The sequence below is a fragment of the Antedon mediterranea genome, chromosome 9, assembly GCF_964355755.1.
Source record: "Antedon mediterranea chromosome 9, ecAntMedi1.1, whole genome shotgun sequence".
NCBI lineage: Eukaryota > Metazoa > Echinodermata > Crinoidea > Comatulida > Antedonidae > Antedon > Antedon mediterranea.
Window position 1 is genome coordinate 18,386,888 of NC_092678.1, and position 13,660 is coordinate 18,400,547.

The following is a 13,660-nucleotide window of genomic DNA, read 5'->3' on the forward strand; positions in this document are numbered from 1 at the left end:
TTATCCGAGAAGACTCGTTCTACCACCAGAACCATGGAGTGAGTGAGCCTCGAACCCCTGCCGATGTTATGGCTACGTGATTACGGTTCCACTGTCTTAACCGCTCGGCCACTCACCCACAATAATAATGATACTTATTATTTCATCACATCTTCATACTAGAATCCAGTATAAATAATGGCAATACAATTAGTAGTAAGTTAATTTAGAAAGAGATGCAATGATTTTAATAATATTCTGCACTCGTATACATACTCTGATATGTTTCTTACTTATATTTCGTTGGGCGGTGTAAAATTCCTCTCTTTGCCTTTATAAAAATAAAATTTATTTCATATAGGTTCGACATTTAGAAGAGAGTAATTCATCAATGGCAGATGATTTGTTAAAGAAAACCGCAATAATAGAAACGCATGTTATGGAAAGGCGTACATTGGGTAAGTGAAACAGCGATAGTAGAAACGCATGTTATGGAAAGGCGTACATTGGGTAAGTGAAACAGCGATAGTAGAAACACATGTTATGGAAAGGCGTACATTGGGTAAGTGAAACAGCGATAGTAGAAACGCATGTTATGGAAAGGCGTACATTGGGTAAGTGAAACAGCGATAGTAGAAACGCATGTTATGGAAAGGCGTACATTGGATAAGTGAAACAGCGATAGTAGAAACACATGTTATGGAAAGGCGTACATTGGGTAAGTGAAACAGCGATAGTAGAAACGCATGTTATGGAAAGGCGTACATTGGGTAAGTGAAACAGCGATAGTAGAAACGCATGTTATGGAAAGGCGTACATTGGGTAAGTGAAACAGCGATAGTAGAAACACATGTTATGGAAAGGCGTACATTGGGTAAGTGAAACAGCGATAGTAGAAACACATGTTATGGAAAGGCGTACATTGGGTAAGTGAAACAGCGATAGTAGAAACACATGTTATGGAAAGGCGTACATTGGGTAAGTGAAACAGCGATAGTAGAAACGCATGTTATGGAAAGGCGTACATTGGGTAAGTGAAACAGCGATAGTAGAAACGCATGTTATGGAAAGGCGTACATTGGGTAAGTGAAACAGCGATAGTAGAAACACATGTTATGGAAAGGCGTACATTGGGTAAGTGAAACAGCGATAGTAGAAACGCATGTTATGGAAAGGCGCACATTGGGTAAGTGAAACAGCGATAGTAGAAACGCATGTTATGGAAAGGCGTACATTGGGTAAGTGAAACAGCGATAGTAGAAACGCATGTTATGGAAAGGCGTACATTGGGTAAGTGAAACAGCGATAGTAGAAACGCATGTTATGGAAAGGCGTACATTGGGTAAGTGAAACAGCGATAGTAGAAACACATGTTATGGAAAGGCGTACATTGGGTAAGTGAAACAGCGATAGTAGAAACACATGTTATGGAAAGGCGTACATTGGGTAAGTGAAACAGCGATAGTAGAAACACATGTTATGGAAAGGCGTACATTGGGTAAGTGAAACAGCGATAGTAGAAACACATGTTATGGAAAGGCGTACATTGGGTAAGTGAAACAGCGATAGTAGAAACGCATGTTATGGAAAGGCGTACATTGGGTAAGTGAAACAGCGATAGTAGAAACGCATGTTATGGAAAGGCGTACATTGGGTAAGTGAAACTGTGAAAGTAGAAACGTTTACTTTTATATGATCCAAACAACAGCCATGCAATAGGCACAGGTTTCAAACTCTCCTCGACTGCAGTTGTGGTGGTAAAATAAGTCCTCTTGAATCTGGCTCAGGTTCACTACTAACTGAAGCGCTGTCTACACTATTAAACTTTATGTGACAAAATGTGATGTGCCCATACATGGACATGATGATGTCGTATCACTACCATATTTAATAATAATAATAGTTCATTCTTATATAGCGCTCTACAAGCAAGCTTCTCTAAGCGCTGAACATTATTACCCCAGTCATTTTTCGGATCAAACATGTATGGAAACATACTCCCATAATGCAACGAGTAATCAGCGCAAAGTTGTGTCTTGATCTAACCGGGTACCCATTTATACACCTGGGTGGAGAGAGGCAAGCGTAAGTAAAGTATCTTGCCTAAGGATACAAGCAATGCGGCAGGAGTTGGATTCGAACCTCGGTCTCACAATCCTTAGTCCAACGTCCAACACCCTGCGCCACACGCCCTCACAATTAAAATATTTGGGTACATCAAACTAGTTTGACAGTGTGGACAGAGTTGCATATTTCAAAAGATTAGGGTGTAGTTTTGCTACATTAATAACGTCATCATTTGTACTCGACGTTGCTAATGGACTGTTAGTGTCTTTGTAGGCCTGGTATGTTTATTGGGAAAAAGGCCTGTACTGGTACTACATAGCAGTAAATAATTACACCTTACAAGTTGATGCAACAGTAGCATTATCATAACGCAGAGGCCTGAAGCCCCTTGTTTAGGGACGCTAAGTTGCCCTCCTACGCTTTATGTGTTTGTTCGACATATTTCAATGCCTTTTTCTGCGAACCCTGGGTTTAGCCAGTAAAGTAGCTGAGCCAATTCCATGCTAGAATCTGTTTTCCTTCCAAAACAAACGAAACTAAGTAGTAGACATATTGTAATCTCTACACATACTTATTATTTGTAGATCCATCAAGGACAGCTACTCCAGAGAAGAACATGGCATTAAAGAAGATGATGAAGTTTGTCAAGGGTACAGATGACGACCACAATGCAAAGGAGATGAACCACAAACTACAGATAATGCTAGAAGAAACATTAACAAAGAATATGCATTTACAAAAGGTAACACCTAAATATTTTATTTATACTGGGCAAAGACTGGTCTCCCAGAGGGCACAGTTATGATCAGTGGCTGTGAGGTACTAGTACACAGAGGTAACCCTACTCAAAAGATGTAATAGGTTCTTTGAAGTGCACACGAGCTAGATGTGTACACTGGACCTACGGTTTAGAGTCCTTATCCGAGAAGACTCGTTCTACCAACAACCATGGAGCGAATGAGCCTCGAACCCTTGCTTATGTTATATCCAGAGTTTTGTTTTGAATAATGAATTAAAATTAATTTCAAGTATGTACAAGTTTATACAAGGGAATACAAGGAATATTTGTAAAGGCCAACTCGGACAGCATCGTACGAAAGGCTCAATTTAATGTCTTGACTCGTCAGTGCTGTCTTAGTTGAATCCCGACGGGACGAATCGTTTTTAGATAGCTTTGGGTGTAGTTTTTAGGTCGTCAAAGTTAGTAACCCTATAAGATGAAAGCTTTTAATTTAGCTTATAGCTTAATATCCATGCACTGAAAAAATCGAGTCAGAGTAGCCTAGGGTGAATTGAAGTGCAACCCATACTCTCTGTTGTGTTTCATATCATCTTGTGAGTCCATAGAACTACTGTTCCCCACTAACTTATACAGTCAACTTTTCCAATACCGGACACCTTTGAGGTGGCCTTATATGTCTGGTTTTCTGGAAAGTCTGGTATTCAGAATGTGTTTTAATGGTAACAATGAATTCCGAAACTTTGGATCTCGAGAAAATTCTCATTTTGGAAGAGTTACCAGTTTTAGTCAAAGACAGGTATTGGTATAGTTGACTGTAGTGCACTTTGCCCTGATACCTCAACACATATAAGAACTATATATAGGTCCCTGTCAATCATTATATATAACTTATACTTTACAATAATTTTTCTCTGTCTACAAAATGTATTAATATTTTTTTTTTCTTTCAAAGGATATAGAAATGCTATCTACTGAACTTTCCAGTCTTAGTAAATCGGATACAAACAGCCGGCCGGAAGATTCAACCAATGGAATGCCCTGATGTATTATTGTCAACGCTGTTTGTGGTTACAATTCCTGCAATTAGTTCCAGTAAGTTCTTCCAGTGTATTAGTATACGCCACTCAGTTTTGTGAATACTGAAAAGAGTAAATATTGTGTCTATATTTATGTAATCTTTGCTATGTATTATATAAAGAAAAGAGCTATGTATAGTGATAGTATTGTATGAAATATGTAACCAGTGTCCCCTTAATAGGTATGTCCTCTTCATAGGGATGTCCTTTGAATAAGGATTGGTTTAAAAACAAATACAGGAGAACCCCAGGTAAGCATTTTGGCCTTAACAATGTGTCCCCTTAATAGGGGTGTCCCCTAAATAGGGGTTGGCATAATGTTAAAACATATATTTCCCCTTGTTTGTTTCACAGGAAAGTGTCCCTTTAATATGGTTTCTTAAAGAGGCATTCCACTGTATATATTTTCGGAATATGGCTTGGAGTTTTTATAATTCAGAAAATTTGGAACCAGAATATACAGAAAGAAAGTTAGTTTTGAGTCGTGCTGATGAGGAAAAAAGAAGAACATTCTCGAGCATAACATTAACAAGCCGTCGTGGTGTACTTGCGGCCAGTGTATCTGTACTGTATGCCTTACTAGGCCTAGAACTCGTGTTGAACGAAAATAAAGTAGACACTGCATCGTCAACCAACAGCCTCCGTTTGGAAGGTTTGCCAGTTAATTTCCCTACCAAATCCCGTTTGAAACAGCTAGGCAATAAAAGTAACAATAGATTAACAATAGCTGAAAGATTTACGAATTGGCTTGCAGAAGAAAAGATCGATCGAAGGTTTGTTTACCAAGCCAGCGCATGCTCATACCGTGTCATCGCCGTACTGCATGACCGCATGTCGCGTTATTAGCCAATCATATTAGCGGATTCGCTTAGCCAATAGAAGCGTCGAGTGCAACGGCGAATCTTAACATTTTTGTCGACCGTATCTGACGTCACAAACAGGCTGCCATGAGCACAAGATGGCGATTTTCAAATGTCTTGAAAACAGCTTTCAAATCCTGTTTACTAGAAAACTACAAATCCGATTTAAACATAAATTGTTCTGAATATTAAGTTGGTAGGGTTACTTTTATAATAGTTAGGTAAGATATTAGGGTGTTCCTTTCCTTTAATAGAGGTGTCCCAAATGATGGGTTCTCCTGTGTTTTTGACTTCGCCTTAGTTACCATTTGCCAGATGTACTGCACCAATCACAACAGATTTTGTCGCATAAGTGATTCAAAGTGTTCACAATTCTGATTGGTTTGCAGTCCTCTTCAGACAATTCCAATGTTCAAGTATAATTTTAACCTTGAATTCTCGTCGTTGAGAGTTAAAACGATAGCATTGTATTCACTAATTTTCTATTGCCAACTCTGAAGTATTCGCTTAATGTTTCAAAACTAACTGTCCGCCTCAGTGGCCAATTGTTCATCACAGAGGGCAATTGTTCGTTGCAGTTGACAGTTGTCCGTTGCAGTTGACAATTGCCTGTTGCAGTGGGAAATTCTCTGTTGCAGTCGGCAATTGTCAAAAGAGGAATTTTGTTGAAGTTTTTTCCCCTTTTGGCTTAAAAGGTATTTAACAATGTTATTATCAAATAGAGTAAAACCCCTTAATAGGGAGAGACCTTCAAGGCCCAACAAAGTGTCCTCAGAATTTGTGTTGCCCAGAGTGTTTTTTTGGGTTGTCCTGTATTTTTGTAAATTTAATGGTTAATGGATCAAATAAGAAGAAAAATATACAGTATAATTTTGTATTGTGTAATTGTTGCCAGCAATCAAAGAATGTGAAACTTTAAATAATTTTTAGGTTAGATGGATGTAAGAGGTTGGTTAAGTTTTTATGAAATAATTGGAACTTGTTAATTAAATAGATCTTCATCGTCGTAAGGTCCACAATCAACAAATTGATTATTACGGAACTAGACTACAAGGCATACGTAGCATAAGTAGTGGCTGTGTGTGACAGTGGCTCTGTGGACTAGTAAACCGGGTAACACTCATCTCGAAAAGTGTACTAGGTTTTTTAAAGTGCACATGAGCATTTTGTGCATACTAGACCTATGGTTTATAGTCCTTATCCAAGAAGACTCGTTCTACCACCAGAACCATGGAGCCAGTGAGACCCAACAAAGTCTCCTCAGAATTGGTGTTGGCCAGAGTGTTAAAACAACCTTAACAGGGGTGTAACCTTAATAGAGGTGTAACCTTAACAGGGGTGTAACCTTAATAGGGGTGTAATCAAAGGAGGGATTCTTAGCAATTATTATCCCACCGTTTTAACCAACCTTAATATATGCATACAAATTAGTTTGATAGAGTACACTAGCCTGGCATATATGCATAAGTTGTCATTTCTGTATAATTTCAACAGGATCACCATTTTTTTAATCAACTCATTGTTATTGGTAAGAGACAAGTTAGAATTTAATTAAATTCCTGATCATGATTAATATAATCATTACCGTTTTTTTATATTTTAATTATATTAATGTATATTTTAAGAATTGTATTATTATGATGATAATTCAGTGAATATTATATAATATATGTTGTGCTATGGTGGATGGTAAACAAAAAATGTGTAAACATTTGTATGTATTTTCGAATTCGTAGTCCTAGCGACAATTTGTTTACATTAAATTTATTTTATTAAAAATTGTATTATGATGATAATTCAGTGAATATATGTTGTGCTATGGTGGATGATAAACAAAAAATGTGTAAACATTTGTATGTATTTTTGAATTCGTAATCCTGGCGACAATTTGTTTACATTAAATTTATTTTATTCAAAATTGTATTATGATGATAATTCAGTGAATATTATATAAAATATGTTGTGCTATGGTGGATGGTAAACGAAACATTTGTAAAGATTTGTATGTATTTTCGAATTCGTAGTCCCGACGACAATTTGTTTACCTGTGTTTGTATTTTTGAGTTAGTAGTCCTGGGGAAAGCTTGTGTGCATTAATTTTATTTTATTCAAAATGATAACAGACCTTAAATATTGGAACGATCAATTACTTATTTATACAATGAGTATAAAATAATTAAAACTGGTGCATAATTTTTTTTTTTTCAAAAACTAAAGGTAGACTAGAAATCAAACAATTGCGAATTGTTTTTATTATTTCGAAGATTACATTCATTAACCAAAAATATAATTGTCTCGGATGTGTACATTAAAATCGATGGATATAATAGTCGTTTGTGGTTTGTCAACTCAACCAGAAATTTGTCGAAAAAATACATTTTTTTGGTTTACAAAAATAGAGACTCACATAGCCAAATGGGAGTGGAAGGTGCCCCTCTCAAAGCCAGATAGCTAAATGGTAGTGGAAGGTGCCCCTCTCAAAGCCAAATAGCTAAATGGGAGTAGAAGATTCCCCTCTCAAAGCCAGATAGCTAAATGGGAGTGGAAGATGCCCCTCTCAAAGCCAGATAGCTAAATGGGAGTGGAAGGTGCCTCTCTCAAAGCCAGATAGCTAAATGGGAGTGGAAGATGCCCCTCTCAAAGCCAGATAGCTAAATGGGAGTGGAAGATGCCCCTCTCAAAGCCAGATAGCTAAATGGGAGTGGAAGATGCCCCTCTCAAAGCCAGATAGCTAAATGGGAGTGGAAGATGCCCCTCTCAAAGCCAAATAGGTAAATGGGATTGAAAGGTGCCCCTCTCAAAGCCAGATAGCTAAATGGGAGTGGAAGATGCCCCTCTCAAAGCCAAATAGGTAAATGGGATTGAAAGGTGCCCCTCTCAAAGCCAGATAGCTAAATGGGAGTGGAAGATGCCCCTCTCAAAGCCAAATAGGTAAATGGGATTGAAAGGTGCCCCTCTCAAAGCCAGATAGCTAAATGGGAGTGGAAGATGCCCCTCTCAAAGCCAAATAGGTAAATGGGATTGAAAGGTGCCCCTCTCAAAGCCAGATAGCTAAATGGGAGTGGAAGATGCCCCTCTCAAAGCCAAATAGGTAAAGGGGATTGAAAGATGCCCCTCTCAAAGCCAAATAGCTAAATGGGAGTGGAAGATGCCCCTCTCAAAGCCAAATAGGTAAAGGGGATTGAAAGGTGCCCCTCTCAAAGCCAGATAGCTAAATGGGAGTGGAAGATGCCCCTCTCAAAGCCAAATAGGTAAAGGGGATTGAAAGATGCCCCTCTCAAAGCCAAATAGCTAAATGGGAGTGGAAGATGCCCCTCTCAAAGCCAAATAGCTAAAGGGGAGTCGAAGGTACAACTTTGAAAGCCAACTGGCTAAAGGGGAGTGGAAGGTGCCCTCTCAAACGGCATTTTGATCATGTCTTTTAGGAAGAGATAGAGTAACATATTTTGGGATAGTTTTATTTTAATAGGCGTTTGATGAAAACAAAAACTTTATTTTATATTAATTTTCATCTTTAAAAATAATCTGGTCTCCTTCAAAATGATTAATTTTCATTTCAATTTCATCTTACTTTATTCCTAGAAAAAATACATACAGAAAAAAATACACAAACTAATAATTATATGACAAATTAATATATGAGATGACAAAAAATCAAAAGCTCGTTCCAATTTTATAATTAATAATAATTACAGCATCCGGTATGAAATTCATTTTTTTTATCATTTTGATCATGCTCCAATTGTGTCAGAAGATTATGCAAATTACCGTTTTATCAGCGACATCACACTACCTCATAAATATTCATAAGTCATATTAACGATATTATTTATTGCTTTATGAATATTTATGATGCAATGCAATCACATTGTTAAATTTTATCTCGCAGGTTTTGTACGAAATCCTTAATATTGAACGTTAAAGAACAGATTTACAAATCAAATATTCGTATTAGATTACCATGTGCTGATATATGTCTATATATCATACGCTATGAAAAAGCTAGAAAAGGGTTAGAATAATGGAAAAAGATTGACTTATTGTTTGATGTGGGGGATCCAAAAGGTCTAGATTATAATGTATAAATCTATGCTATATCTCATATTTTATTTTGTAAATGAACACATATAATGAAACTCGAAATCGGTCACTGATATATTGGAAATTATTTGACGAGGAAATCTGGGAGAATGAGAAAATCCCAATCGAGATTTGAACCCGGAAACTTCTGTATGATATGCTCTACCATTATCATATCTGTTTAATATTTCTATTCTATATTAAAACGTTGAAATACGTCATGTAATATATATATATATATTTTGTTATTAATAAATACCCGTTTAAAGCCCCATGTATGTTTAGTTAATACAGCATTGCCCTATAGATTTATTTGATAATGATATGATAAACTATTGATGAATTCAGGTCGTATGTGTATATTTGTGTATTTTCTGCGAAAACAGAAGTGTAAACTTCTCTATGCAGGATTCTTGCCATCATTTATGCTATGAAACTATATTTATAAAGGATGAGTAAATAAATGTGAATATGAAACGTTAGAGAACCATTATTAAAGCTTGGTTCCCACTAGAACGTAACGCAATGACGTAAACGCAACGCAAGCGTTTAAACCAATGACAAGAGATGTTATAGACAGTTAGCAATCACAAGCGAATAAGCCATCGCTTGTGATTGGTCAATTCACTTGCGTTGCGTTACGTCCTTGCGTTGCGTCGCTAGTGGAAACCACGCTTTATTAGTGACGGTTCGGATGATTACGTCCTTGCGTTGCGTCTAGTGGGAACCAAGCATTAGTATAGAAACAGAATAGGGATTAGTCTGGACATTATATTTCCCTAATTATACAACTTCAAAATGATGCCAAAAGAGACAGTATGTTATATTACTGTCAGTTAGACGGATCGAAATACATAAGTACATAAATAGTTATTATTTGATTGCATTGGACAGGTACTTACGTGGAGAAGACTGCAGTGTAAAATTGTTCAAATTGTCGAAGTTATAAGTACCATTTTTAACTGTCGGTCATTTCATCAGACCCATACGTTCGGAAGGTTAATACGTTTTCGTTAGATTCCCCCTTGAGAATAATAATATTGGATATTGTAATTTATAATGGCAATTCGTTATGTTGAACATGTCCGTCCATATCTATGTAATTTGAATTTGGTGAACCGGAAAAGTATGGTTAAGTCCCAGACCACCGAACCGTAATCAAACACGCGTGGATACGAACTGTGTTTTTTTGGTCTCATAAAACTTGAATCGAATCCCCCTGCCCCCACCACTACCACCACACATACGGAATCTGCTTTCTCTTGTGTAGTTCATGACCTAATGTCCACAGTTTCAATAACAATAGAAACACCGTATTTTTTATTGTGATTTACTGTGCAAATCGGTCAAAGGTTATTAATAATTTGAATACTATGTACAACAGGTGATGAGTTGATACAACAGTACCTGTAGCTTATTAAGAGTGTTTATGTCTTTGAAAGAATTTTTACTTCAGGTAAGTGACTTTCTGTTGTTTGTAGTGCATATTTACATTTACTACTGTGGCAATAAACCAGTATGATATTAGGGCCTAATATTAAACCGGTGGAATGTTATGTAAGAATGACTTGGCCAGTGGCGTAAAGTATGGGTCAAAGGCTCTGGGGAGTCACCAGATATGGTAACATTAAATTGAACTATCCAGTTTTGCTAAATTAAAAAAAAAAATAGGTTTTTTTTTTTTACACATTTAAATTTTTGTAGATTATATTCAACCAAATGTTATATTCGAAATGTCTGTATCTGTGCTTAAACAACCACGTGACAATAACAAGTCTTTCCTTCCACGTTTTTAAAGTGTAGTAACTGTACCATAGGGCCAACTATGTATTGGCAATGTCTGTAACATAGACAATACTATTGTTATAACGATCCAATATGATAATAAATAGATGCGGTACCGGTTACTTTTATTCTACACTGTAGACCTATATTAGCCACAACGTGCTGGTAGCAACTAACCCTTTACGAATGCATTTTATTTGTTGACAATATCAACAGGTAACCAAACATGCATTTTGTTTTTGTAAATGCATAGCTGTAGCCTTAGACAAAATCTTATTTGAATAACATAATTTGTAAGTCATATCACCGATTTTGTCCAATAAGGTTTTCTTATTTATATTGTAGTGTGCAAACTTGAGACTTACTTATTAGGCATGTGGACAGTGCATAGAAAGTTATACAATAAACACTTTTGTAAAATCAAACTGCTATGTGTATAATACAGAATTTTGTTGAACACGCGAGAGAACAGTTGATTTAAAGTAGATTTAATTGTAATAAAAGGCTAGAAGGCGACAGTAAAACGGACTACGTTAAGGTTGATCAACTCACAGCATGTGCAATTCAAATGTTATTGGTAATCACATTTTTAAATTGTCCTTTAGTGGTTAAAAATTGACACCCAGTGTAATTTTGTTAACATTTTGTCTCATCGAGTATTCGATTTGTGGAAAGGCAATCAATGTACAGATATTAATTTGGGATGAAAGTATATGTATAAATTAGAAATGTTTTAACATTTTAAACAAGCAACTAATTCATATTATGAACGGCCTTGAAACGTTGAAACATCGGTTACCGTCTGTGATCACCAAAGTACTATTGAATTTTACGGAATCCCCTGCATCTAGTATCTGCCTCAGACCTATCTATTTATACCTGGTTATGCATTACGTCATTTATCAATTACTCACGCAGTGTAACTAGCGCCATCACATAAGTAATTTGAAGAAAAAAAGACGGGGAACAGAAATGTTGCCTGTGCCAATAAAACTGGCTTAAATGCCTTTTTTTTTTTAAATAATGCTATACTTACAGACAGACTATGGTTCATGTCTGTTAGTATCGTTGATTATTATGCGATACTGCTCTCAACGTTTGAAAGCGTTAAGTAGCCAATGCCCTACTATAATTGACATTAGCAACGGGTCATATCTTTTGAAATCGATTAAAGTGACGTAATACGAGAGTTAACGATCTGTAAATTGCCCGATAATTCGTGTTGTGTTTTGATAATGACAGTATGTGATGACAAGTTCTGTAAAATTGAGTATACTCTAGATCAATGATTACATATCGTATTATGAGCCACAAACGAATAATTTAACGTTGGTCAAACATAAGTGCTGCGTGGTCAGAATAATGATTAAATTCAACATTTAGAAATGAATAATCCAAGGAAAAGGGTAACTTTCTCACATCCAAGTTTCCATGGCTGATGATGTCTGTGTTCAATATTGATATCAATATCTTATCAGTGGCCTATGGCAAGCCTCAGCTGTCTGAAGTATTCAAAATATTATATTATTATATCATTTTTTTATTATATTATATATTGTATTGTAATGAATTATACGTTTTGCATTATATTACTTGGTTTTAGCATTATATTATATCTATTTCTAATATATTGTGTGAAAAATGTAACAAATTATTGACTTTTTGTATTATATTATTTGGTTTTAGCATTATATTATGAACATTTAATATTATATTATTAATAAAATACATTATATTATAATATAATTGTATTATATTAAACGCATTTACTTTACTTTATAACATACAACATTATTATATTATACGGATTCGTTAGTTATATTATTATTTTGTATGATGTTTATTATACGTCACGGCTTATTTCAGTTCTTCTAACTCTTTCTCTCCCTCCCCCTGTTCACTAGCAATCAGCGGCCGGCAGAATCTGAATTGTGTGACTGTTGAAGAATAACTACGTACTAGGCCTAGCCTAGGCCTACTAGGGGATCTAGACAAGTGACCAAGGATCACCGGACAGCTACAACTAATACTACAATACAATAATACTACTACAATAACTACTACTGCTACTACCTAGGCCTAGCTAGTGAGTAGTAGGTAGCTACTACTAGGCTCTAGGGCGTATGTATGATGTTAACTACTAGGTAGGCCTAGGCTAGGCCTAGAGGCCTACTAGTACTAGGCTAGGCCTAGACTTAAGTTGTAGTAGGCTAGGGCCGGGCCTGCTGCCTTAGGCTAGGCTACTACTACTACTACTACTACTAGGCAGCCCATGATGGGTACGAGTAAGCCAAAATTTTGGATATATGTTAACCAAAATTTGGGTACGAGCGTGTTGGCATGGCATGGGTACGGGTTAACCTGTATCCTTCTAGCTAATCGTACTATGCCTAGGCCTCAAGTAAGTCTACGCTACCCAGTCCGGCTACAATATGGTCTATTTTGTTTTATAGCTTTATTGATAGCTGGGTTCAAATCTGGGTTGGGACGGCTTTTTCTCATTCTAAAACAGATTTCCTTATAATAAAATAATATATGAATTTATTTGTAATATTGTAATGTATACATAATATAAGTAATTGCCATTGCCTTTATTACTATTAATTATGTATTATACGGTTACCCCTTAATTATACTATAGTATAATTTCCTTGTTATATTTTACAATATTTTCTTCCTAATTCTACAATTTTGTCTTTCACAGCACAAATTTATCATACTGAATCATCACACACCAAGTCTCATAAATCTCTACTGTATTTGTCCAAGCTACTCCAGCTACATGGTATTGCCTTGAGGCTAAATTACACGGTATACTGGCACTACCATCATTCCTGGCTCGTCAACCTGTACCACATAAGCACAGTTTCAGTTTCAGTTTATTTACCATTTCAATTTCTGAACATAAGAGATGAACAACTTATGGATGGATAACCGTAAGAGCGAAGCTCGTTTACCGGTCACCCGTTAGTGCAGTGACATTACAGAAAACATAAAGACAGGACAAAGGTGCAATACTTAACAAGACATGTGAACACTTGTGTTTGCAACCCCTTGGATAAAATAATATA

At 36.2% G+C, this 13,660-nt stretch overlaps 1 protein-coding gene across 3 annotated transcripts in view; it reads left to right on the plus strand.

The window, feature by feature from the left end:
- The window catches only part of LOC140058773 (GRIP1-associated protein 1-like), a 35,959-nt gene extending 26,525 nt beyond the window's left edge, over positions 1–9,434 (plus strand). For 2 of the 3 annotated variants that reach the window (XM_072104515.1, XM_072104516.1), the window contains 3 exons: positions 341–437; positions 2,631–2,788; positions 3,741–9,434. In XM_072104515.1, coding sequence (XP_071960616.1) covers positions 341–437; positions 2,631–2,788; positions 3,741–3,830 — 345 coding nt within the window. In that variant the 3' untranslated portion in view covers positions 3,831–9,434. The remainder of the gene's footprint in view (positions 1–340; positions 438–2,630; positions 2,789–3,740) is intronic. The other variant, XR_011847055.1, reaches the window with a different exon arrangement.
- The last annotated feature ends 4,226 nt before the right edge of the window (positions 9,435–13,660 follow it).